The sequence below is a fragment of the Aulonocara sp. 'chitande type north' Nkhata Bay genome, linkage group LG15, assembly GCF_057382095.1.
Source record: "Aulonocara sp. 'chitande type north' Nkhata Bay isolate Kocher_YH1m ecotype deep benthic linkage group LG15, A_spYH_male_GT1.1, whole genome shotgun sequence".
NCBI lineage: Eukaryota > Metazoa > Chordata > Actinopteri > Cichliformes > Cichlidae > Aulonocara > Aulonocara sp. 'chitande type north' Nkhata Bay.
The window spans coordinates 23,568,825-23,596,583 of NC_141358.1; the positions used below are offsets into that span (position 1 = coordinate 23,568,825).

Consider the following 27,759-nt stretch of genomic DNA (forward strand, 5'->3'; position numbering starts at 1 on the left):
GATTCTGATATATTGGGTGATATTTTTTTACTTTCATACAACGTTGCAATGTCAACACTCTAAGCATGGCCGAAGGGTGTAAAATACAGAAATCAACAGACAGATCAACAAACAGCTAATATCAGGCGATAATATCAGTCAGCTGATAAATCTTTTTTTAAAAGCAAGAGGGCTTTTTTTTTTTCTTTTTTTTTGATTTCCTCTCATGCAGTTGCTTTTATTTTCTTGCATCTTAAAAATGGAAAAATGAGAGTTTGAGCTGCACTTATAAATGGGTCAAGATTGACATTAAAATAAAATTTAAGTTGCAAAAACTGCGCCTTAACTAAATTAACGAGTGAAAGCAACAGTAAAAAGGAGGACAAGCTGCAAAACACCAAAGTCCAAAAGGGTGGCGTACCACAGTCTCAGGGCCCCGTCACGGGATGAGAACCAAGTAAAACTAAGATGAAAAGAAAATGAATCTACGAGTTAAAGAAACAAAGAGCACCACATTCGAAACAGGAAATGAACCGTGGTCTCCTGGCTGATAAACCTGTCCCTGATACTGCCACCAATTATCCACCCCACTTTGCACAGCACTGCTAAAATAGCAGAGAACATTAGTTATTCTATTACTGCAAGTTTAGCAAAAGCATCCCAAGCACGGTTAATCTGAATCAAACAACAGGGCAAAATAAGTCTCTTACTCATTTCTGTACCCCACCCATCCCCCTTGTGCAGTCAACTGAGGGGAAACATACTTAACTTTAATCCCAAACCCAAGCCTGCAAATGACAAAAGAAAGCAATCTGCAATCTGTGTGTATAAACTCATTGCATAATGAGCATTAGCAAACAGCGGATAAATCACGACAGTTCAGTTACGAGCCTGCAGGCAATCTTCTTTTTGTTAACTTCCAATTAGCTTCTAGCTGTGAGAGTCAGACACATTATTACAATATCATGTCTCCTCTTTCTCCCTCGGTCAACATCACTCAACCCTTCCCTCCTCCAATGGGAACGGCCATATGGTTGCCGTGGTAGCCCAGATAAACAAACAACAGTGATACCATGGAATACCGCAAAATATTTACAACCACACTTGGACACACACACACACACACACACACACACACACACACACACACACACACACACACACATACAAAAGACTCCTCACGTTTTCTGTGTCTAAGGGACACGCATGCACGAAGGCTTTGGTAGTGCTCTGGTTGTTTTGGTCTTTGGCGATGGCACCATAGCAACAATTCTATTACATCAACTCCTGGAGTATGATACATCAAACTACACACACACACACACACACACACACACACACCATCTTTGTCTTTTTCATTTCAGCAAGCGTTAACGGGAACGATCACCTCACACGCCTCTGTGGATCACTTTCTGGCTGCAGGAAGTTTCATGAGGTTTTGCATATCACAGACAGAGTTCTGGAAAATTTTCCGATTATCACTCACAACACACACAGCTGACAGCACTATCAGCCAGGAGGTGTGGTGTGCTGGTCGTTGTCTAAACATGAGATTAAACCTGCTTCCTCTAGATGACAAATCAAAGCGACCCGCCGCTCGCTCTATTCAAATTTAGAGGTTCACCAGCACCAGTGTTCTCCACTGATAAGATTTATCAAGGTTTATGGAGTTATGATCCACTGACATGACTAATAACCCAAGGAGGACCAGCTTTACATGTCCTGCCATACAGAAACCTAATATGGCGATTCATCAATCAATACAACTGTTTAGTGCCACTTCTTCCACAGCAGGCTGAGGAGAGGGTTTCTCAAACATCCTCCAGGTTCCCATGACAGTCCTGAGGCAAATGCATGCCAGGGGAAAGATGTATGAGTCCTGCACTTGATGTGCTCACCCAAAGTGCCTGATACTGTGCAAAAAATCTAAAAACTTTTAGACATTGCCTGTCTCTGCTTTACATTTTACGTCTTTGAACATCTATTATTCTACACAGAGGTCCTCAATTTAGTTAAAAGTTCTTTAGCCCTGACTTGAGACAAATGGGATCACATTTTTAACCATTTTATTTTCTTAACTTGGGGACAAATTCTCCCTCTCAGCTTCAAATCAGATGAGTCTAGAACTTGTAATGTCTTTTTGTAAAAGTGCACAATACTAGACAGAGACACAGCCTGTCGGTGTGGAGTTTTCACACTTTCCTGAAGTCTGTGTGGGTTCTCAGGCTTCCACAGTCCCAAGACAAGCTTGTTAGGTTAATTTGTGAATGTAAATCAGCCACATGTGTGGATGTAAGCATGTAGCTGTCTCTCTGTGTTAGCCCTGTGACCACCAAACCACGTGTACACCCCACCTTTCACTCTATGAGAGCTGCCATAGGCTTCAGTGACCCCTATGAACAACATAGACCAGGGCTGCCCAATCCCGGTCCTCGAGAGCTACTATCCTGCAGCTTTTAGATGCATCCCTACTCCAACACAGCTGAATCACATGGTTTGATTACCTCTTCAGCATGCCATCGTGTTTGGCAAAGGCCTGATAACAAGCCATTCATTTGATTCGGGTGTGTGGGAACAAGGATGCATCTAAAAGCTGCAGGACGGTAGCTCTCGAGGACCGAGATTGGGCACCCCTGACATAGACTGAAAGAAATCTTAATGGTTCAAATTAAGTCCCAAAAGCTGCAGTTCCTCTAATGACCACTAGAGGCTGGCTCAAAAATGTATGTCAATCCCCACAGACACTCATGTTAAAAAAGCTAATGTAACTGCAGAAATAAACATGTTTAACGGTTTTGGTCTTTAGAGATTGGTCAGATGTTGCACCAACTCACTCATTTAAAACGTTTGGATTATTAGCGACGTGGTTCACCAGCTGCATCAGCTACTTCTAATAACTCAACTGGACCCCTTCATGAAGTTATAACTTTGATGTGCAGTTTGCGGTTAGTCTACACAGTGCATCCATACAGTTTATACACACAGCTTGCTGATCAGGCTTCTACCACTCGCTGATGCTCATGGTTAATTCTGGCTCCAGGATGCTAATGGCTAAGCTTTAGGCTATTATTTCAGCTCTAGAAAAGGGGAGGACTCTAGTTCCCAAACATGAAATGGTTTTACTGGTCTGCTCAGATATGTTCCACAATCTTTTCTGCTCAACAGATGTATCACCAGCTTGGGTGAATACTGAGTATGCATCAGTACCAAACCTTCCATTAAAGTTATATAAAGCCTATCAGCATATTGGGGATACCCTTCTCATTTCTCACTTCTCCCTCACAAGGGAAAACACCTATTTCAGAGCAGGGCGGGCAGATGGTGGTTTCAAAATATGTGCTGACAAAAGTGTAAAGAAGACAGGAAACCTTTTTTTGAATGGTAATTATCTTTCACTCGGTGCGCCGTGTCAAAATAAATCACATTCCTAAAATGCACATTTTGAGGTCTTTTATTTCATCCAACTCTAAACTCCCACTATCATCTGAAAATCCTACACCTGAAAGCCTAAAAAGGTTACATGTTACATGCTTACATGTTCCTCGCATTCTTCTTTGATGTATTATGAGGTTAGATAAAGCCGTTACAATACAAATGGTTGAATCCCAGAAAAGCTGAATAATTGGTCCCAACATCCCAGACTCATGTTGAAAAAGTTTGTGAGGAAAAGCTGCTCTGGCTAACTGCATGTTGATGTGCTCAAGACTGAGTAAATACCCTTCATACAGAAGAAGCTACGAAGAAAAAAAAATGTGTTTCTATGGGTATCCAAATAATTTTACAGTTAATTTGAAGCACTCAACTCTAATTTGGACTACTCCAGGCCAGGAGAATGATTCTTATCATGGAAAAATATGGAAATACGTTACCTTTAATTCATGTGTGGATGAAAGGAATGGTTTCTTGTATTACACTGGTGAAACTAACTTATATCAGCAGATAGCAGCAGAATTTAAAAGCTGCCTTCAGTGACTTTTTTTAATTATTAATTTGAGCAATTCTTTGTTTCTTTAATCATTCAGTGTTCATTATTATTTATCTAAAGTTGAGAAGAAGAGGAAAATTTCCTTCTTTCCATTTCTTTCAGACCTTGATGATTGCTTTATATTAATCCAATGAATTTAAATACATTTACTGCATCTCATCACTTTCCTTCACCATCTACCTCTACAGCTCTGCCTTATGTGTTGTAATCTCAGTAAGTCGTATGATCAGTTGAACCACAACATCTGTAGAGAAAATCCAACTCACCATGCCGTGGTTGAGCCACTGAGGAATGAAGTTGTCCAGTAATTTGGGGTAGACCAGTTCTCTGTCATACAGGTAGAGGCTCCAGAAAGTAAACACCACAAACTGGAGAGAGAGAGACACGCACACAGAAAAAACCCCAAAAAGTTAGCAACTAAAGTGCAACACACTTTATGGAAAAGACATCAGTGCCAGATAAGTGGACAAAAACAGTGACTTTTAGCATGCAGCACAACGTTTCTGAACTAGTCCTGCCTACACAACGTCTGCTCTGTTGTCAGGTCAGTGATGAGAAACATTCCTCATATCCACCACTTACATTTCATTACACTCTATCAGTGGTTATTTAATATGTTGACGGTACCCCACTGGGACTATTTACCTTGGAAAATGCAGTTAAGCGTTACAGAGACAGCCAATGCAATGTTTGTGACATGCTACACGAGTAAAAAAGTCAGCAGAAAGTGAAATCTCAGTATAATTTAATAAAAACAGACAATAGAGAATCGTTCAGGAGGCAAACTCCAGCACTAACAAATGAAATCAATGTGCAAATGCAGTTCCTCTAATGGCCACTTGAGGCAACAGCAAGTCAATGACCATGAACCTCTTGGTTCAAATAACAGTTTTTCAGTTGTTTTTTTTTTTAATTAAATTATTTTAACAAATATTATTGCTTGTTGTGAGGTACAGACTATCGAAGGATTGTGTGCTGTATTTTTGGTGAGTGAAAATTTAGTACTTGCTAGCACTAACTAGCAGATATGTGTACTGCACCTGAACAGTTTATGATTCAGCTTGTAACCCTCTCAACCCAATTTGATCTTTTCTGGCTTCAAAAACTAAAATGGCAGCAGTCTGGGAGTCTGGAACTGAGTCTGGGAACCAATAGGTGACAGCATCCATCTTTTGGATACAGTCTGTTAAAATACAATATGCTTAAGATATGTATGTTGTTTATCTAATTTTTAATTTAACATGTGGATGTAATAATTTAACATGTGCATGCATGTTGACTACTTACATCTTTTAGTTCTTAGGCAGTGAAAACCTGGCCCCTGGCACATGCATTAGGCTACACTCTACTTTTTACCTACTGTTAGAGATACATATACACTGTCCTCATTTATCCATTGGGTAAAGAAGGACATTGGAGGGAGACACATGAGGGTCATCTGTGATACCTTCTGCATGCCTTCTGTAAACCAAAAACTTCCCAATGATACATGCAGCTATTGCAGCAATCAGATTTCCCACATGACCTGAACCCACCATAAGCTGACCAGCTTCCAGTCTAATGTATCTTCACGGCTTGGATCAAGGCCAGTCCAGGTTCTGTAAGACGAGGGTGGAATTACCTGACAGGCATCTGCGTTCCAGTTCGAGGCATCTGAACCAACCAACCTCTTTTTATACCGTGACTGGCATGTTCTCTGTTTCAACAGGCCAGTGGTGGCGGGAAACAATGCGTGCACTTTGTCCCCTGTGGGGCACCCACAATTTTCCACCACACCATACCGCGTGCAAATGCCTGCAATATATGCACACTCCACACTCATGCATATATGCAATGCACAAATAGAGCTATAGCAACATATGCAGGAATGCACACACTTCCTTTACCAGACGGGCAAAGTTTGAGACATTACCTGTGGTAATGTAGTAGCTGCACCTGTTGTGCTGTATGTAACCTAAACTGTGAGGCCAATTGTGTGTGTGTGTGTGTGTGTGTGTGTGTGTGTGTGTGTGTGTGTGTGTGTGTGTGTGTGTGTGTGTGTGTGTGTGTGTGTGTGTGTGCGCGTGCCAATAGAGCCAGGAACTATTGGGTTATTTAGGTTTAGAGATCAACTGTGTTTGACACTAGTGTCTGGTAGTCTATAGCATGAATATTTATGATCTTGTGCCAGTGATCTAACAGCCAGGACACAGTAATAGGTAGCCACACAAATTCTCCAGTATGCCAGCTGTGGGGCACGTTGCCTAGTAAAATCTTGAATAAAAGTGTGTGTGTTAAGCAAAAGACTGCCAGCCTTGCAAAAAAAATGGATTAGACAGAGGTCAAAGTCTGGCTGTCTGGATGATTCGTCAGTGCTTTCTCTGTTCTGTTCATTCACAGCAGGATTGAAAAAGATGAAGCACATCATACCATTACACCCATTTTTTTAACCTCAGTAAATTTTCACATCCAGTTAATCTATGTTCTTTCTCTTTACACAAACTCTCACAAAAGGAGTTCACCCAGGTATGTGAATGTAGCCAAAGTATATCTGGTGACTCTTTTCAGCATTTTTTTCCATCTAACTGAGTGAGCAATCGCAGCTGTTGATCTTCTTTCACTTTTACTTTTAAGTTGCTGCTAACCAGCCGGGACCCTTTTCATCTCATGTTTCCCTACTAACACGCTGACCATCCATAGTTGCGGCAGAGCAAAAATTAGCTTTTTAAGAGATGATTTTATTTATTAATAGAAAAAAGCCATCTAAACCTGCCTGACTCTGAGTGAAAAAATAATTCCTATCTAAACCTAATAAGTGATTGTGCCAGCTTTGGTAGCAAGAACCGCAATCAAGCATTTGTGATAACTGAAAATGAGTCTTTCGCATTGCTGTGGACTGATATCAGCCCCCTGTTCTTTGCAGAATTCTTTTAATTCAGCCACATTGGGGAGTTTTCAATCATGCCATTTAAGATAACTTAAATTAATACTTTAACTAGGCCACTCCAAAACCTTCTTTTATCGAACCATTCACAAGTGGACGTGCTGGTGTTTTTTCAGGTCATTGTTGTGCTGCACAACCCAACTGAGCTCGAGCCTCAGGCATGAACTGATGGCTGGACATTCTCCTTCAGGATTTTTCTGGTAGCAAAGCAGCCTCAGACCACAACACTATAATCACCGACTATCAGTACGATATTTTTTCTGTGAAATACGGCGTTAGTTTTATCCCAGGTGTAATTACTTTTTCTACACAGGATCAGGTGTGTTTGCACAGCTTTTTTCCCTTAATAAATAAAATCATCATTTAAAAAATGCATTTTGTATTTATTTTTTTAATGATTTGAAACATGAAAAACAAATATTAAAAATACTAAGAAATCACTCAGGGGGAAATTGGTTTTATTCTCCTATTTCCTAGTTGTTTCCTTTTAGTATGGCTTATTCTCGTTTGCCTTTTTTTTCTCTTTTTACCTTTTATTTCTTTTTAGAATGTCGATATTATATATTTTGTTTTGTTTTTAGGTTGCTTTTAAGGTCTAGCCAGGGATTATGGATGAAAAATTAGCCTACGGCATTTACAGCAATGTTTAATAATGAACATTGTCCCTGTTACAAATAAACAAATTAAATAAAAAAAGTTAAAAACAATAATTGTTGGCACCAGACAGTGTTTAGATATCACATTGTAAACTGTAGACCTTTGTGCTTTGCAGTGTGATCGTTTGCAGATACCTGGTGTAATGAGATTTTATAGTTCTGATGTTTTTAAATAGTTTATTGTTGTTGTTATGTGAACCATCAAGGTCAAAGGCTCTCGGGCTAACCCAACCATGCGCCAAATCAGAAAAAAAGCTCAATTTAAAGCATCATTCCCAGACATTAATCACCCCATGAGGTGAGACTGAAAATGTCAGACAATTTTTATGCGGTTGACATTAACAATTTCCATGATTACAGGTTGGTAGGACACTGCCACCACCCTCAGGAGTGGAAGAAAAATAAGGGCAAGAGAGGCGTTAAGAAAAGGGGAGCATGGCGGAGAGTTGATTATACTAAAAATGGATTACTCCGGCCTTCAGTTCCTGCAAGGCAAGCCCATCCATTCCCGGGCTATTGTGTGTTTGCCTGTGTACGTGCTTGCCTATGTGCATTAATCCTCTCACCGCTCCGACAGGGAAGGCCAGGACGGCCATCATCCAGTCTCGCAGGCCAATCAGCTTTCTCAGCTGCCGCTCCTGCTCCCTGCTGTCGCCTCCCTTAGTCAGCAGACTGGACACATCGATCAGGACACACAATCCGAAAAACACCGCCTGGATCACCTGCAGAGAGGAACAGGGGGAGTTCAGCGAGCTCTTTGGCAGCACAAACACTTTCTCACAACAAAGAGATGAAGAGAGGAGGAGAAAAAGAGCTTAGACGGTAGATTTTTTAGAAGAAAGAAGAAGAGCCAAAGAGAACAGACTGCAGACAATCGTTAACTCTTTCACTGCTCACTTCTCCAGTCAAATTCAATAAAAGTGGTTGAAAGAAAAAAAACAGGCTGTGCCCAGGCACATAGTTACAAACCACTCACCTGAAACTGTCATGAACCAGAGCAACAACACAATCGTTATCTGCTATAACTACAGAGTTTCAAACCTCCTCTGGCATTAACATCAGTACAAACGCTGTATGCTGGGAGCTTCTTGGCATTGGTTTCTATGCCTGTAGGGGTAATCTGCGGGCGGGCCAGTGTTTTTGTCCTTATCATTTATGTTTCAAATTAATTCAACTTTATTTATACAAATCACAACAACAGTTGCTTCAAGGCACTTTCCATTATAAGGTAAAGACCCTGCAATAATACAGAGAACACTCCAACAGATCAGATCACCCCCTATGAGCAAGCACTTGGTAACAGTGGGAAAGAAAAACTCCCTTTTAACAGGAAGAAACCTCCACCAGAACCAGGCTCAGGAAAGGTTGGCCATCTGCCACAACTGATTGTGGATGAGGGGAAGAAGACAGGATAAAGACACGCTGTGGAAGAGAGCCAGAGATGAATAATAACGAATGATTAAATGAAGAGAGGCGTATAAACACATAATGCTTGTTTACCAGTTCAGCTGCCGATTAGCTCTTCAGCTAAAAGGGCTACGACAGCTACCATGTTAAGTGTAACAGTTTCTCCCATAGACTTCTATTAAGAGTTATTTGAGTGCTATATCTCTATCATTTTAGTAGTTCTGGCTTAAGTTTGCTTCCAGCAACCAACAAAAGCCCACAAATATTCTCTTAGCAGTTAGGATTGGGTTTAGTAAAGAGCAGCTGTTGGTATTAGCTAGTTCAAAGAAACTGGCACCGTGTTGAAAAACTTTGTATGAAGTTCCTTTAAAAGGGGTCACCACAGTGGGCAGCATTTATCTGCCAAAAATGTGGAAATCCCTTGAGTTTGTTGGCAGATCAAAAAGTGAAATAAATTTTATTGACTGAACAGACATTCTGTGTTCTAGTAGCTGCATTTCCAGCAGCGTAAAAGCAACTTAGCAGCTGATTAAAATTAGTTATACCTTATATACATTTTCTGCATCGCTAAATGAACACATGCACATTCCCCTACCAACGTGACACACAGTTTGCGCTTCATTTAGTCAGTGTGGCACAGTTTAACAGCTTGTAAGTGTAAAGCACAGAATCTGTAACGTACTGTAATGTACTTAAAAACTGAACGATTTTAAAGTGAAACTCAGAACAAGCCTAACCAGTTTGTTCAGCAGAGGTCGCCATGGTGATTTACACAGTTAAAAACACACACGAAACTCTGCCTTAAAGCTCAACAATGCTCGCAAAGCCATTCATTTTGCTTCATAGTACAACTTCAGAGGGCACTCTGGAACTTCACTGTTGGCGTTACTCGTGTTTGGAAAACCACAAACACAACAAGCAGCTGATAGAGTCGGGCTGAGCGCAAATGAAGAATCCGCGATTTGCTGTGAAAGTGAAGATTATTAAGATTAATGAAGTCTTTTTAAAAAACTGCACTGTGATATCATCCTAACAAGGACTGATATAGAAGTACATTTAAAAAAAACTGTTAAAAAATATGTTTCGATATGAGTCTGAGAAAAAAAATGTCAGGAAAGATATTGGTTTTTATTAGTACTTTAATTACTAAATATCATTGTTGTTTTTTAAAAGCCTACATTGGTCAGTCTCTATCATAGGTTCACAGCTCTGGCTGTGAGCACGGAAGCTCCATCCACCTGCTGCTCAAACCTTCTACTTGTGAGGGACAGCCTATCACAAGAGTGTTTGCAGAGAAACAGGCAAAGGGGGAGGAGCTAAAACAGCTAGGACAACTAAGGGTCATTTTTAATCAAACCTACTCTTGTGTCCAAGAATAAAAACATGGAGCTGGAATCCAACATTATAGGTCCACTTTAAATAACTTAAAGTTTCAGTGGGTTTTGCTCTTTTCTTTCTAAACTTAATTCAGAAATCCAGTGAACAAAAATAATTTGCTGCCTGCAAAAGGGAGGAGGGATATTTCCAATTCATGCCCATCACTTAGCAACAGTGCTCTCAGGCTTGAAACACTTAAATGCCAAAGACATCCTGCACAGTTCCTGTGTTAAACAGAACCTTACTTAAAAGGCATTATAGTGTAGTTACTGTATATCGAGCAAAGAAAATGGTAAATATACATGACAATAGGCCATGCCATAATAAGATGCAAAGACCCCGAAGAGCTTTCCTTTAAGCAGGTACAGTGAAGAAACTAGCAGCTATAACTGGCTATTATTGTCGCTGATTACCTAAAACATATAGAAAACAGTTGGAACAATCTCTAAGGGCACTGCTGCATGAATCCCTGAGAGCAAAATTGAGCTTAACAGCTCTCAAACTGACTTCTGGAGTGTTTGTCCAACATGAAAGAATCATCCACCAGCAGGAAACACTGTGACCTGCGTGCAAAAACGATTCCTCACGAGATGCACAATATTTCAATAAAACCACACGTGGCTTCTTTCAACATGCACCAAAAATACTTCACACTTCAAATGCTCGATTTCAATAGAATCTCCATTAAGTGGGCTGTGGTGAAGGAGAAAACCAGCTCTGTATATTTTACCCATCTTTGCGTAAGGAAACACTTTCAACATGTTCGCAATGATGGATGTGACCTTCGCTTCCAGAGGAAGATGGAGAGGAGGCACAGACTACCTCTCCTCTCCTCAAACCTCCCTCTGAGACTATTAGGTATCGCCCGGTGTGATGATGGCTGGTCATTAGAGGCATTTTGGCTTTAAAACATAGTTATGGGTGCTTCGGTATATACACGATTCTGCTGGTGAATACTGGCATTTTACAGCGGGCAGCCTAAATAAATGTGTGTGTCTACTCACTGAAATATGTGTGGACAGCAAATATAAATCTTAGACAGCAAGCATGTCTAAAGCAGCATGCCTGCTACATAAATAATAGGTTTCCATGAGAACTATGAGCAGCAACAGCACACTCACAGGCACGCACACAAGAAATTCTGAAATGGACCTAAAACTCAAGCCCTCGTTTCCGTATCAATACTGCATCAATTTTGAGGCTTTTGTGTTCCTCGTGAGAAACTGATACACACAAACGCTGGAGCCAGATGTTGCAGTGCAGTGTGTTTCCTGGCTGCTGGTGTGTACAGGTCTTTAATGGTACAGTTAACTGGGGGAAGAGGGCTAATGTGGAAAATATGACACAGCTATTTCCCATGCTCACAAAGACACAGGTATGCTCTTCAGAGATTATTTTGCCTTTAAAAGGGCCTAAACTAAAGTTTATACATGCCAAATTGATCAATCCCACAGATTTATAAATATGTAGGTATGTGTATAAATAAGGATTATTATTATTGTTATTATTACTACTACAAGTAGAAAATTAGAAATCCACTTACCGATAGGCCAGACAAACCTGTTTCAGCTGAGCGGCTATAACTGGTGACAGGCCAATCAGTCACAGACATATTCAGTTCTGAGCAAATTTAATTAGCATGTGCTGCTGCCTGACGCGCACCTTATCAAAAAACGTAGCTATAGAAACGTGGCGTGCTGATTTGTGCAAAGATATTTCTTCAGAGGAACAACATGTGATATGTAACGGGTCATGATTACATCTGGCATCTTCGTAATGCTAATGCACTAACTGGTAATCAGCGAGCGCAGCCATCTGCTGTTTTTGTTTTTATAGCTCTGCTGATCCACGTGTACACTCAGATGGTTCGGGCAAATTGTGTTGCAGCAATTTGAAGGTACACTTCTGAACTCCCCCCCCAACATGTGCCTGTATTTGAAGTACAGAAAGAGACGCCATGCATTACAGAAACCTTACCACCGACTAGTATTTTAGAGGCTAAACTGCAGAGCACTGTAGGCACGTAACATGTCTAACATGTCACATCAACTTGGATATACTGTAGCTATTATTTAATTTAAAGAAATGTTGAATATTCTGTTAGGAAACTTCCTTGAATGAGAACGACAAAAGGTCCCCTAACCTGCTGATAACTGCAACATGTTTTTTATATTGATTATTTAAAGAGAAGTTTTATATAAAACAATTATTGTAAAGTCTAATGTATTCTAATCCTGACATGTTGTAGAGCCTGCAAGGTGTCCTTATATTGGCTTTCGAGAGATAATGTGCCTATTTTAGAAACGTCCAAAGTCTGCATTAGTAGGTTGGAGGGGTGGAGGTGACATTTTTCCCCCCCGAGTTATCACCCAGGACACACCTTTGTCTTTTGCACTTTGCTTCTTTTTTTCACCTCACCTTGTACATTAATGAGCCATCGCAGCCAGGGATAAGAATATGGCTAGTGGCCAAAATCGATTACATTTGTAAAAACTGTGAAGCACAATCAGTGGAACATGAGCATTTTTATATATGATATGTGTTGTTGTTTTACTTTTCTTTAACAATGGATGTCAACCAGTGAATGAACAAACGCATCGACATCCCAGCCGCATTTAGATAACGACAGCAAGAACTCAAACGGTGCACGCAAAACAAGAAATGTCAGCTAGCTTCCTCTACAAACACAAACATTGCAGAAAGAAGACAACCACTGGCTGGATATTTCTCTAAAATTGGTTAGCTTTTTATAGCGACTTCACACCAACTTTAAAGCGTGCTTGTGAATGACTGCCTAACAGAACCGGCCTCTAACAGAAGTCCCTCTTTGTGAGTGCATGTGTGAGCGCATTGTTCGGGATGAATGAGAGCTGTGTGTGTCTGCAGTTTTGTGCCTCTCGTTGCAGCATAATTTCCTTAATTTAATAACACTTGAGAATCAAGAAAACTGATTGTGAACACTAATGTTTGGCCTGTTGCTGCCTCTCAGCTGATATGTTAAGCAGCTTTTACAAGTACAGTAAAGAGCGCCGAGACAAAATGCCCGTTGTGCACATTTTATGGCCTCACAGCGACACATGTGCTGCAACTATTGAAGGAAATACGCGGTGTACTTTAGCCCAAGCACTTCATTTTGCGTTGCAGCACAAAGTAAATATTACCAGTGCAAAAACTTCAGCTTCCGTCATTGCAGCCCTCAGGTTTTAGTAATCAATTGCTTTGTTCGACTGGCAGCAACTATAATAAACTATATAAAGTATAAACTATATAAAGTATGTTATCAGTAATTAACAATATATTCAGAATAAGAAGTTTGATAACAATAAACTCATCTAACAGAGACAAAGACAATTTTAAAGCACAAGAAAACAAACACAATATCGCTCTGTCAGCAGTCACCACACAAATGAAAACTCAGCTGACACGATTTACTGATCTCTATAGGAGAACTGATTTTATTAGAGTCACTACTGTAAGTAAATAATGGCTGATGATTAACCTCTGGCAACTCTCATGACGTCTGGCTACCAACGCAATGCTGCGCTTTGTATCATAAAACTAATCAGATATCTTTCTAGATATTTAGGCACAAGGTAATCACAGGTAAATATCATATCGTATATGTGCAACGCAGTACAGCCCCGTTTAGAAAGCATAAAGGCAGCAAAAAGAAGCATGAGCGCTTCCTTGTTGATGAATCACAAAAACTTGGAAACTAAAGTGAGTGAGAAGAAAACAAAAGATTTTAATGCAAAAAAAAAAAAAGAATTAGGGCTGTTATTACATCAGGCTTTCAATGCAAGAATAAACCACAGAATTCACTTCAATGACATTATTGCACCATCTAAAAAAACGTTTTAATTAGATCTTACTTTTTTTGTTTATATCTCTGTGTTTGTTAATGTGTGTTCTGCACATTTTTAGCAAATAAAATACAAATATGTTTAGCAATGTGACAAGACAACAACTGCACAAATGGATGCAAAAAGAGCACATGCACTGAATGGACAGTGAGACGTTATGATACACCATGTAAGTGTACAAGAATAAAATCTACACGGGCACAATCTTCAATGAACGCTGACCACTGATCTCACTCAGGGTTGGAGCCGCAACGTTCAAACGCTTTATTATTCAAGATTAGGGGATGCTGCGCATTTTCACTACACCATATTTAGTCTTTCAAACTGACAGACACTGCGCTCTCATTGGTCCACACCTTGTCAATCACAAGCTTCTGCTAATATCAGCTTTCAGTGTTGTTTTAACTAGAGATGGACCGATCCGATATTACGTATCGGTCCGATACTGACGTAAATTACTGGATCGGATATCGGAGAGAAATAAAAAATGTAATCCGATCCATTAAATATCAAAAAAGCACCTCACAAAACTTGCGACATGGCATAATTCGGCTCATAACCTAGCATGTCGGAGCAGTGTGCGTCACGTGATAGAGCGACTGTGGCTGCGAGACCTCTCGGCAGTCTGGTTCAGTATTTGGAGCCTCGCTACCAAACCGGCATTTCATCTCCGAGAAAGTTATACCAGAGAGAAGTAAAGCAAGTGTGTAAGTTCATCTCTGAATGTTTGTAAAGCATTCTCACGTTAAGCTTAACAACCGATTTATGGAGCGACTGCCTCTTCTCTCTCCCTCCCTCTCCTGCTGCTACTTCAATCATGAAACTGATCAATGATCAGCTGATCGGCTTTTCTGTAGCGAGTCCGTCTCTCTTGTTTGTTTTTGGCCCACTTTGCACCAGAAAGAGGAAACCAGCGGTTGAACAACAGCAGCACGTTTAAGCTTGATAAGCTGTTTTTAGAATTTATTTAATATTACTTTGTACACCAGGATCTTTTCCTACGCAGCTGATGGCTGGTAACTGTGCAGGGGCGGATCTAGCAAAGTTTAGCCAGGGGGGCCAATAAGGCATTAACAGGGAAAAGGGGGCACAAAGACATACTTTTCTTTCTTATTCTCATTTAAAATGTCTCGCTTTTAATAAATAATTATCTGAATCTAACACCCAAAGTTTTAATCTGATGAAAAATGTATAGAAGTCCATTACTGTATATAGTAACTGTTAAGTCTAATATACCCTAGTAAGCTATAGTACTTTTTCCTTTGGGAAGGTACCATCTGTGAATTCTGCAATTCTGTTGAAGAAAGATGTTGAATCTATTTAATTATTCTTGAAAAATAATTGATTTCTGTGCATTTTGTTTCCACACTGCATCAAATTAAAGTTGATTACGTCGATTAAGCATCATGAGGTGGGGGGTGGGGGTGGGGGGGTTCCCCTATTTTTATTTTTTTTTGCTGGGAGTTTTAGAACCCTATTGGTTAGGTTGTTTACTCTTTAAAATACCAGAATAGGAAGGATGGAGTAAGTTTAACTTTATTAGATTGATCAGTATTGCTGAACTATGAAATATTTTGGGTGCAGTATATTTTTTGCATACAGGTACAACAGAATGGCTTTAGTGTTTGTTTGTTTTTTGTAACTTGAGTATGAACTTATAGAAAAAGCAGCAAGATATTAAAAAACATTTTTAGTGATTAAAAACACTATATCGGATTCATATCGGTATCGGCAGATATCCAAATTTATGATATCGGTATCGGACATAAAAAAGTGGTATCGTACCATCTCTAGTTTTAACATTATGTGTCTTTAGCCCCTGAGAGGTCACTCTCAAGCACTTAAACATATTTCCTTTGCTGTTAACACAGAATTTATATCATTGGGTCAAGTTTCTTCTTGATTTTGATTGGCCACTGAGAAAACAGGGACACTGAGCACTGAAAAAATTCTGTGCATTGAGCTTTGCAGGTGATTGCAGGCACTTATCTTCTATTCAGACACTGTACAGGAGTTTTTGTGTTTTGTCTGGGCCTGATCCTGTGTGATGATCTACACCTGATGAGGGGTGGATAAAGGTATCAGTCTTTATGTTGTGGCTTTTGAGTCCGGTCACAACGATTACTACCTAAATCCAGGTTATATCATTACTGTTTACTGGGGTCACACAGAAATCTAAACGTTTTCCTGTAGCCTTCTATGCAACCAGAAGACTTTGTGCAACAACAACAGACACCTTCTGCTGGTTTAAGCCACTTTCTCCAAACTACATCTGTCTTGTATGATGTCTGTAAAGTGGAGAACTAATTTATAAGTTAAAACAAGCAAAATTTGTTCACAAGCAGGACCTACAGATAACTTATGCATATTTTCACCACCATATTTTTATTCCCTTTTGCTATTAGCGTGAGTGTGCACGATGATCAACATCATCAACCCGAAATGCCTTAACCGGCACTTTATAAAGGCCACCAGGAGTTGACCCTAGTGCTGTGCGAAACAACTCCGAGATTATGGGAAGTCTATGCGAAAGCATCCCTCGGTGTCCTTGCTCCATGACCTCGGTAAGCACTTTGGCAGATAGCTTCAAGTTTCACTGAATAAAACATCCAGTCTATTTTATAGAAATCATTTCATTCTGCAAGTCAGAAAAGAGAATTTTCCAGAACGTGTTCTTGAGAAGGTGATTAGAGTCTGATCTAGCCCAACAGTGCAAGCATCCCAGTGGCTATGTCCATCTTTTATATATATAGTCTATGGTCTAAAATGGACTTGAGTGTAAATCCTACTTTCTTAGTACAGATATGTTCTGGGCTGCAGCTTGTTTCAAACTTCTTTAAAACACATAAGAAATAACTGAGAAATTGATTGACAGTTTATTACCGATTTTTTTTTCTTGTCCAACAATCAGCGAGCACTAAAAATCCCACATCCCTGTCATTTCTGAGCCTCTCAGTCCTTCGTCATCATTTTTCTGACACTTCCCAACTGCAAGCTTTCACAAGGTTCGGTGCACCCGCGGCGCGCTCCCGAAAGGGGAAGCCTTTATGACGGGAGAGCTTTCTGCCCCACAACGCACCTGTTCCGGTTCACCTCAGCACCTAACCACGTTGCGAGCTTCAAACGCGACTGCAGACAAGTGAAACTCCGTGTAATTTACCCCTCCCTCTGCCACTGCCGACGAATCATCGAGTCAAACAAAGAGCGCAAGGAGGCGGAATTTAAATGTGATCGCAGCGCCACGCGCGCACTCTCTCCAGCGCGTGCATCGCCTCGAGCTGCGCGGTAACTTCACCGGGGTGTTTAGGGTTGAGATCAGATTAGACGTGAAATCTCACCAGGTCGATGAAGGTGAGAAACTTCCAGCTGCCTCCGTAGGTCTGGTGTGCCGGCATGTCTAAGGCTTTGTAGTGGCACAGGATGGAGAAATAAGACAGCAGGATGGCGACCCGGAGAACCTGCGAGGGGATCAGCGCCATGATGCTCGCTTTGCACCTGTATCTGTTTGTCCGTCTACCTGCCTGCGCTTTTTTTCACCTCCCTAATGTCTCTATGTGTCCGTATTTTTACTTGGTTTAACCTGCCTGCCTGTCCGTGCTTTTCCTGCCCCCCTACTGTCTGTGTACTGCTTCCGTGTTATGGTGATGATGAAAGGGGGAGGAGTGTAATCTCCACAGTCCGTGCAGTTATAGCGGGACTTACAGTATGTTGCTGTTTTCTTAAGGAACACGTAGCTTGAAGAATATTAGAATAAAGCACACTAGGACAATAAAAAAACACATCAAAGCTTAGTTTAGTTTAAATCCAAAATAAAATTGTAATTAAATAAAAATCAATCTGCACTTAGAGATACAAATGACCCAAAGGTTCGGGTACTGTGCATTCATTCAGCTGGTGGTGCAGAAAATGTTGATGAAACTAGTGGGAATAAAGCCAGTAGAACAGTAAACGCATACCAAGAATACCTGTTTAATCAATAAGTGAATGAATAATTTCACTTTGATATACCAACAAACTGACACATCATCTCCTTCACAGGACTATGTCATGGTAGCCCTATGATGTGTCAGAGCTGTAATGTGCAACCAGCCAACATATTAAAAATAAGTGTCAGCAGTGAGAGCGCACTCATAAAATAACTAATAAAAAACAAATTAAAATGTTTGTTTCACCACTGTGTGTAATAAATCATCAGATTTATGGCTTTCTGCAGCATTAGTCTCTTATTTGCAACAGTATTGTATGTTGGTGTTACATTTTGGGCTTTTTTTAATAGTTTTTTTAATCGCAATTTTATCATCTAATAACAGCTGATTGAAACAGGCAGCACCCATCGATTCTATATGCACATATGAAAAATCATACGACACGTGAAACAAAAATCACACAGAGGCTGAAGTGAAAAGCTGATAGCTGCTGTAGTGATGGCCGTTATCTTAGACTGGGGTTTTAGGTTTTATAAGGGCCAGCTAACAAAAGCATGGCATTGTTTAACATACTTTTTTCTTTTTTAAAACCTGAGCCATACCAAGTGTCTCTGGTGAAATTATGTTCAGCATCCCCATAATTTCGCCTTGCACTTTGTCACTGCCAAGGAAATAGTTTTGAAAGGTGTGGCCTTTTCTGGCTTCATGGTCAGACAGTATTTTCTGTTTGATTTAGAATTATTCTTTTTCATTGACATCATCTAAAGAAGCAACAACATCTGAGAAGCATCTGTTAGTCTGGAAAGGGTTATAAAGCCATTTCTAAGGATTTTGGATTCCAGTGAAACCACCATGTCCATCCATAATTGCCACCCATAAATAGAGAAAACTTGGAACAGTGGTGTGCCTTCCCAGGAGTGGCTAGCCTACCAAAAATTACTCCAAGAGCACATCAGTGACTCATCCAGGTGGTCGCAAAAGAAACCAGAAAAACATCTACAGACCTACAGGCCTCACTTCTCTCAGTTAATGTCAGAGTTCACGATTCAACAATATAAAAGCGACTGGGCAAAAATGACATCCTTGGGAGAGTTCCCAGGTGAAAACCACTGCTGACCAAAAAGAACACAAAGGCTCGTCTCACAATTGCCAAAAAAAACATTTTGAGGATTCTCAAGACATTTGGGAAAATATTCTGTGGACTGACGAGAGACCTTTTAGAAGGTTTGAGTCCCTGTTACGTCTGGCATAAAATTATTTATACAAAGAATGTCAAGCCAGCAGTTAAATTTGGCAGTGATACAAATCTTAAGATTGGACCAAATATCTTCAACAGTGATGTGAAAGAGTCATTACCAGTTACACTGTAACAGCTCCTTCTGGTTTTCAAGAGTGTCCACCAGCCTGATGGTGGACTTGGTTCATTTGTTTGTCATGCACTTCAAATATTGTTTTTTTTTTTTTCTAAACTATACTTAAGCTTTAATGAAAATAATGAATGTAAATGTGTGTCACCTAATTTTATGATGGAGGGTAAACCTGTGTGTTTTTAATAAATCAGTTGCTGAAATAAAAATCGACTGATTTAAGCTATGTAGAGTATCTAAGGAAGCTCTGCAGGCGAGCAGAGAGGTGATGTTGTTGCTATGGTGACGCTGAGCAGCTACTCAGGCAGAAGTGCTGTGCCATCTCTGCACTTACAGCTTTATGGATGGATGGGCACACGAACAGATAGACCTTACACAAGTCTCTTGTGATTGTCATGTAATGTGTTTCAGTGTGTTTAGTGCAACATAAGTCACGCCTGTGACTGAGCAGCCTGTTCCACCTGCCAAAATACTGTAAAGACCACACACTTGTGCCTAAAAAGGCTCCCTTTTTGGGTTCCTTTGCCAGGCCAAATGTTGTGGTGAAGCTCTGTTTACAGAGCCATCTGTTTATCTGTTCATTTTTTTGTCTGCCAGCAAGACAACACAAAAACTACCAAACTGAATTGTAAAGGAACTTAGTGGCTTGATGACACATCTGCAAAGGGTCCATCATTTTATAATTTTAGTGTTAATAGTCATCCTTTTGAGTAAAAATAACATGCTTTGGATGAAGATCCACTTTTCATGTCTAATTACAATGTGAAGAACTCAGTGCTAATGATGAACCTACAGAGATTTGTCAACAGGATGTGCAGCTCCATTCTAGTATTTTAGCTCATATATTTCATATATTGAAAATTTCTATTCATTTGGATAACATAAGTAGGCACAGTACAGAGGTTATTACTGACACCTCACAGCAAGAAGATAAATTAATGATGGAATAGGAAACTTCAGTCAGCCTGACTAGCCAAGGGGTGACCACAAGAGGTGACTGTACATCTATCCCACCATAGCTGCCCATCTGGTTACACCACACAGCCAGTGGTTGTGGTGGTTAAGTGGCTAAGCTACATGTCATAGACCTAGAGTTACTTTCTATTTAGTTTTATTTGCAAAGCCCCAGTTCACAACAGCACTTGTGACAAAGTACCTTCAAGAGTAAAGATCTAGAGAGAATACAGAGAGAGCCTCAGTGATCATGTGATCTAAATAACACTTGGTGATGGTAGGAAGGAAGAACTCCCCCAATTCCCTTTCAGAAACAGGCTCATAGAAGGATGGTCATCAGCCGTGATTGGCTGGGAGCTGGAGCTGTACCAATGCATGAGGAAAAAGACCAAAAACAAAAAAACAGGTTATGGGGGTTTGTTCTCAGTTTGGTCCACCTAATAAAAACTTCAGCTGAAACCCAATTTTGTCACCAAATGTTTTCACCTTTTCAGAAATACGTACTTCTCCACCACAGTGTGGTTAGGAGGGGAAAAAAACAGGGGTAGATGCTATACATGGAAATAATACCTGTCAATGACTGGTTCTTATACAGTAAAGCACTTTTCTACTCTACCTTAGTACTCAAAGAACTCGCTTTGTACAACTTTACCTCATTCACCCATTCATGCAAGCACTTCATTCTATGCTTAAGTGCTTTCTAGTTAACATTCACACACATCTAAACTTCGATGGGTGGATCTGAGAGCAATTTGGGGTTAGTTTTTTGCCTAAGGATATTTGGCAGGCAGACTGCAGCAGCCGGGGTTTAAACTATGAACCTTCCAGTTAGCAAATGATCTGCTCTACCTCCAGAGCTACAGCCACCCACGAGGTTGTGTTTTCCATGAAGGAACACCAAAACTCAGGAAGTGGATCTAAGTCCACTTCCTGTTCCAGAACATTCAGCATTCCTCCTTGTTCAGAATAGACATTGAGATGATGGTTAGCTTTCCCCTCTTACCTTGTTTGGACTGTCTGCCTGCACTGACGGTTTTGTAAAATCCAGTCCCTTTTAGCTGCTAGATACTTTCCGTGGAACCAGCAAGAGTAATGAATTGATTTGTGACATCTTTGTTTATAAGAGTAGTGACGAGTGATTTAATTTTGTGTATCTATCAAGTTTGGGAACTCATAAGAAACAGGTCAAAATCAATACATCCATACTTATAGGTCGAGCCCAAAGCAATTAGTTCCTTTTCCATAAAAAAGTATGACTCAACACAGTAGTTTATACTGTAAAACCATTCACACTTGGTAAAACTGTCGATCTCTGCACCCCCAGTTTACGTTGCAAGCTTCTTGTTATAAATTGGAGGGGTCTGAGCTTGAAGTCAAACTGGTAAAGCCCCCTCTTAAAATACTGAGTCATTTATTTAGTCGTGCCAGAGACATTATGACTTCATCCAGCTGCCTGCCTCCAAGGCTTGGAACAAGGAATACTGAATATGTTTTGGTGATGATCCAGATTTGGGAAGATTTGGGATTTCCGCTGTTAAATTACCATAACATAGTGATAGACGTGTCCAAATCCAAGTAGTCAGTTCCATTTAAAATGCAAGTAATATGTGTGAATGCAACTTTGAGATTCAGTAACAAAGTGTGAACAAATCTGTTGTCAACTGCCATTGTTGCTTTCCTAGTATCTTTTGTAAACACAAAAGATTCCCAACAACAGAGCTAACAGAACAACTCCACTCGAGATATTTAAAGATTGAGTGTCTTGCTAAAGGGCACCTCAGTCGTCGTTGCTGAGTGACTGAAAACAGTGTCTTATTCCGACTGGCAACTCAAAGCAGTAACCATGGCTGCCATGGGAGAAAGCTCTTAATACCGCTTGTTTTGGGGTTTGGAAGAGTTTTGTGGAAAATGCCAGAATGATTGGATGGAATACTTTGACCCTCACAGATCCCTGAGAATCCTGGAAAAAGCTGGTGCTTCTGAGTGTGTGAGAGAGTGTGTGTGGATGTGTGTCAGTGTGTGGCTGTGTGTATAAGGCTTGTGAATGAACTGCTGGGCTGTATCTGTGCCCAGTAAAAGGTAAGTAAGGATTATTTTGAATAGCAAATCATAAAAAGCTAAAAAAGTATAACATTTTGGAATAATAGGTCCCACTGTTGAAGGGTTCAGGTTTGAGTTTAGGTCAGATTAATGGGGTAGCTGCTTGGGTAGACTGTGGCATTTAGTTGCACTGATTAAGGTAAAGTAAGATTCTAGGAAACTATGTTAGTATATGACCTCACAAAGATAGCTCTGTTTCTGTCAGTGTGTTAGGGGCATGTGAGTTTCCCATTGTGGAAATAAGTCAGTTGTACCAGGATGCCAGTTTCCAGCCTTGTGGAGACACACTTTTAATTCTATGGAGGGTCTGCATAGAGCTGGCAGAAACTTGCTTCCTCTTTCCCCTTTTCTCGTTCTTGTTGTCTTCCTCTTTTCCTCTCCAAAATATTCCAGTGTGGAAACATTATTGTGACTGTTGGGGAATAAGAGGGAGAAAGTAAGAACAAGTCAACATATTCCAGAGTTTAAAAACTAACCACACTTCCTGAAATAACTTGTAGAACAGCAGTAAGATCTGAATGACTTTATCCAGCTCGCATTTGTTTTGGTGTTTTGCTCTGAGGCTCTTTGTGATGTCTATCTAGAAAGGTGCTATACATATAAAAGATTACTTTACTTAAATTGTTGTGGAGGAATATTGGTCCTCTCTATGTTCATTGAGGTTTGAGGGGATTCATTTACCCACATCTCTCTTAAGGTCCTGCTACAGCACTTCAGTTAGGTTCAGGTCTGGACTTTGGTTGGTCCATTGCAACACCTTGACTGCTGTCTTCTTTCTATTTGCTCGTGTGCTAGGCATTATTATCCTTTTGAATGAACCAATCTGAGCTAAGCTTTAGATGTCACACAGGTGACCTCACATTTGACTCCAGAATACTTTGGTATACAGAGGAGTTCACGGTCAACTCATCGACTGCAGGGTGCCCAGGTCCCGTGGCTGCAGAACAAGCCTACATAATCACCCCTACATCACCGTGCTGACAGTTGGCATGAGGTGTTTGTTCTGATATGCTGTGTTGGGTTTTCACCAAACACAGACACACTGCTGTGGTTTTGTCTGTCCAAAGGACATTCTTACAGAAGGTTGTTTTTGTTGTTGTTAAGAAGTCATGCATTCAAATAAGTCATACTTGTTAAGTCTTTTTATGGTTATACAGCCATGAACTTTAACTTTTAACATGCTGACGCCTGATTCCTGTAGGGTCTGAGATGTATCTCCTGGGGTTTTTTTTTTTAAAGTTTCTCTCAGAATTGCACAGTCTGTGGTGAAGTAGTAACTGAGACATCCACTCATGTGAAGATATGTGAATGTCTTGACTGTTTCCACTTGTACCTTTTCATTGTAGAAGGATGAACTTGAAATTGTAATAACTCTTATAACTCTTCCCATCTTGATAGGCAATTTCTCTAAGCTTACAGTTGATATCTTTCCTCTGACATTTTGTTCATCTGGACCAGCACAAAATCTCCTTTTTTTTTATATAGGTGCTCACACTTACTGGTGATCAGTTATGGAAGTGCATTTGATCAGCAGCACCTAGCTATTTCCTAAAAATGTCATTTTATGTAGGTTTGTTTACTTTATGTTATCTTTAAAGCTCGATGAAGCCAGTAGGTGTGATGAGTTATTAAAAAGAAAATAAAGTTATTTAATTCCAAATATTTTGTAAATTAAATAATACATTATTATTCAATTAATCAAGTCAAAGTATATAGCATTTTGACCAAACAAGGTCTATCTGCAGAAGAATAAACACAGGTCCAGGTGATTTCGCAGATACTCTCTGTCTTGCTTTCTTTTATTTTGAAATAGTAGTTATGATCCACCACAAGAGAGTAAATGAAAACAAAATTCTGGGATAGAAAAAAAATAAAGTGGGGAACGATTAGACATTTTCTGATTGGCTTAAAAAGTGGAAGCAATAGGTGAACAATGTCATGTTATAATGACAGCAACAGTAAAGAATATAAATAGATGTCAACAGAATGCTAGTTGAGAACATTATCCACATCATGAACATAATTATTAATAATCACACTGATTTTTAACTCCTTGTTTTTCCAAGTTCACAATGAAGACACTGGTTGAGTGTGTCTGTGTATCACAGACCAGCAAGGGGCACTGTTTAGCCCTAAAATCTCTGGTATGGTGCTATTACTGTTGGAAGTATCACACCACCTATGAAGATGCCCCTTTGAACGATATTTTCATGTGGTTTGACCTTTGCCCTCCCAAGCTTTTACGTAACCCTTAGGCCACGCCTTAGTAAAATGTGAGCATGTGCAAGTGTCTGTGTCCACCAGCAAGGAACAGAAGATGGTAAGATAAAGAGTACAGTACGTATGTGTGTGTGTGTGTGTGTGTGTGTGTGTGTGTGTGTGTGTGTGTGTGTGTGTGTGTGTGTGTGTGTGTGCATGTTGAGAAGTGTGTGTCACTCTGTGAGAAACTAGGTGTGGTAGTAAGGGGAGCGGTCTTGCTCTGTGTGTGTGTGTGTGTGTGTGTGTGTGTGTGTGTGTGTGTGTGTGTGTGTGTGTGTTGAATATGCGTATCCTTGTATGAGTAAGCATTAGTAATCACTCAGCTGTCATAGAAGTGCTTTGTCTTGCAAAGCGTTACAGTTCAACTCAAGCACAAAGCTGAAGGCAACTACTTGACTGTCTGCATGTGTGTGTGTGTGTGTGTGTGTGTGTGTGTGTGTGTGTGTGTGTATTCACTTCTCTTATGTAATGGATTATTCACAACTTCCCATAAATACTCAGCAGGTTCCTTGTTCACAGTTGTTTTTCTTTACACTGAGCAGAGCATACAGACCATGAATAGAGAGGATTAAGAGTTCCAGTCTGGGACTACAACCAGTACATTAAAGCTTGATAAATGACTCGCTTGATGGGATTGTGGCCATGCTTATTATTTTAGCCGATACTCAATGTGATGAGAGAATTGGCACCAAAACCATCTCTGTGTCATAGAAGGTTCTGTGAATACTAATGCTAAGTAGTTGTAAATGGCTGATTTAATTTGAGTCATGTGCCATGATCTCATTTTTCATGAATTGCCACTCAGTACTTCTTATATCAGCTTTAATCAGAAGAACCAAATAACCTGTGTGTGAGGCGAATCTTGAAATCCACAGAGAATTATGACCAAGCAGCAACTTCAGGGGCCGAAAAATAAAGTCAGTGTGTAAGTGCCAACACACGTTTGGACGTTCGGTGTGTTTTGCAGCATATTGATGTAATTATCTGACAAAGAAGATGGCTTACTGTGTGAGACAGGCTGTCAAAAAGTGTGTGCATGAGTTTTAGTGAGTAAAATTGTCTTTTTGTGCATGATTTGGTTCTTCGGGCTTCATCAGGCTGTGGTCTCCACCTGGGTCTGGGGTGGTTTGCGGCTGAGAGTGAAGCTGCATAAGAATTGTCACCTCCAAAGCACTGGTTCTCATTTGGAAAAAGGAGGAATGATCAGTTCATGTCTAGAAAGACTTGCTGCCCCAAGTATCTCAGATTCTTGTTCGTGATTGGGGAAGATAGATTGGGGGGAGCTGGAGATAGACAGGCAGACAAGTGTCGATCTATTGTGGTGAAGAGAGAGCTGAGCATGAAAGCAAAGTAGTTGACATCTGACCAGGACACCTCCTAAATGCCTCGTAGGTAAGGTGCTTTGTGGTGTCTGTAGCTCAGGAGCTAGAGCCGGTCATCTCCTAATCCAAAGTGGTTTGATCTCTGGCTGCTCCAGCCTGCATGCCAAATGTCTTTGGGTATGAGACTAACCCCACGTTGCTCTCTGACGCATCCATTGGAATGTGAATGTGTGTGAATGTTAGATAGAAGGCACTTCAGTGGGACAAATCATAGCGATAAGTGCTTGTGTGAATGGGTGTAAATGGGTGAATGAGTCATGTTGTATAAAGCGCTGTTTAAGAATCAGTCCAATTATCATTTCCTATTGGAAGGAAGCCCTGGCAGAAACCCAGAAGATACTTGAGAGATTGTATATCTTTGCTGGCTTGGGGGCAACTCCATGTTCCCCTTGATGAGCTGGAGGAGAGCTTCTGAGCTTCTCAGTGACCACAGATATCATTTAGATTAAGTCAGATACACCATGGAAAGGTGGAGCCAAAAATGAGGTGGGTTGTAAAGTGGCTTGCAGAGCCAAGCAAACACAACTTCTTTACAGTAACAGTGGGCTGAAATTGACTTTGTGCTTTTGTACCTGAACTGATGTCATGCTTGACACTAAATAGTCTCTAAAAGTTAACCTGTAATCATCAGAAGGTCATTTAAAATAATGTGTAGCTGTTGTGAAAGACTTTTGCTAGAATCCTCTGAGACTTGTTTAGTCACCGGGATCACAAAACGTTCTGTCTGATGAATGAGTCGCAGCTCTATTTCCTCTCCTCAAATCTTTGAGGGCTACAGTCTTTGTTTTGGTTTTGAAACAGAAATTAGATTACGCAAATGTACACTAATGCAAAACTGGTAATACAAAAACATGATATTTTTCTCAGGAACTGATGGAAACCAAAACAAAGATAAAGTAAAACTGGAACTTTTCCGTTGACTGTACTCAGAATCTCATAATAAAACATCAGCTGTGTCAGTTTGCTGTGAAATGTTAGTGGAAAGATTTTTGTTACTTTTTAATAAAACACTTAAATGATTTTCATGATAGAAAAGAAGCGTCTACTGTGTACTACAGACATTTCACTCTGTGTTACTCTAACTCTTTGGTAAGTATTTTTATATTCAGCAGGATGTGGAAGCAAGTTGAAGCTAAAATGATGATGATGATAATTAAAAATAATACTGACCCAGACTGCTCCACCAATAACATACATGAAAAGCAGTTTTTTCTTTAACATCTCACATAATTTAAGAAAAAAGTATGAGCCATGTGTGATAAATGCTTTTGTATTATTGTATATGGAGACATTCCAATTTTAATCCATTCGATTACCCTAAATTTACATTTTTGAAAGAGCAAAAAAATAAATAAATTAATAATAATAATAATACTAAAATCCACGTCTAAAAAGCTCTAGGGTTGGTAAATGTTATTCCTTTTTATATCGCAGGTGATGCCTGTTTTTTCCCCTCTTATTTTTAAATTATCTTTCAAAGCAGAGGCGTACTGCATGGCAGAAGAACAGTGTATAATCAAAAGATGTTGATGTGTTTCATTAAAGTAGAATGACATATCCACCACATGAAAACGGCAGCTG

General features: G+C 40.1%; 1 protein-coding gene across 1 annotated transcript in view; it reads right to left on the minus strand.

Annotated features, from left to right (window-relative positions):
• aig1 (androgen-induced 1 (H. sapiens)) overlaps nucleotides 1-17,832 on the minus strand; it is a 29,485-nt gene extending 11,653 nt beyond the window's left edge. Inside the window, exons 1-3 of the mRNA XM_086265075.1 lie at nucleotides 17,529-17,832; nucleotides 8,110-8,265; nucleotides 4,231-4,332 (exon numbers count right to left, since the gene is read on the minus strand). Of these exons, the coding sequence (XP_086121201.1) occupies nucleotides 4,231-4,332; nucleotides 8,110-8,265; nucleotides 17,529-17,669 (399 nt within the window). The 5' untranslated portion in view covers nucleotides 17,670-17,832. The remainder of the gene's footprint in view (nucleotides 1-4,230; nucleotides 4,333-8,109; nucleotides 8,266-17,528) is intronic.
• Nucleotides 17,833-27,759: the final 9,927 nt, after the last annotated feature.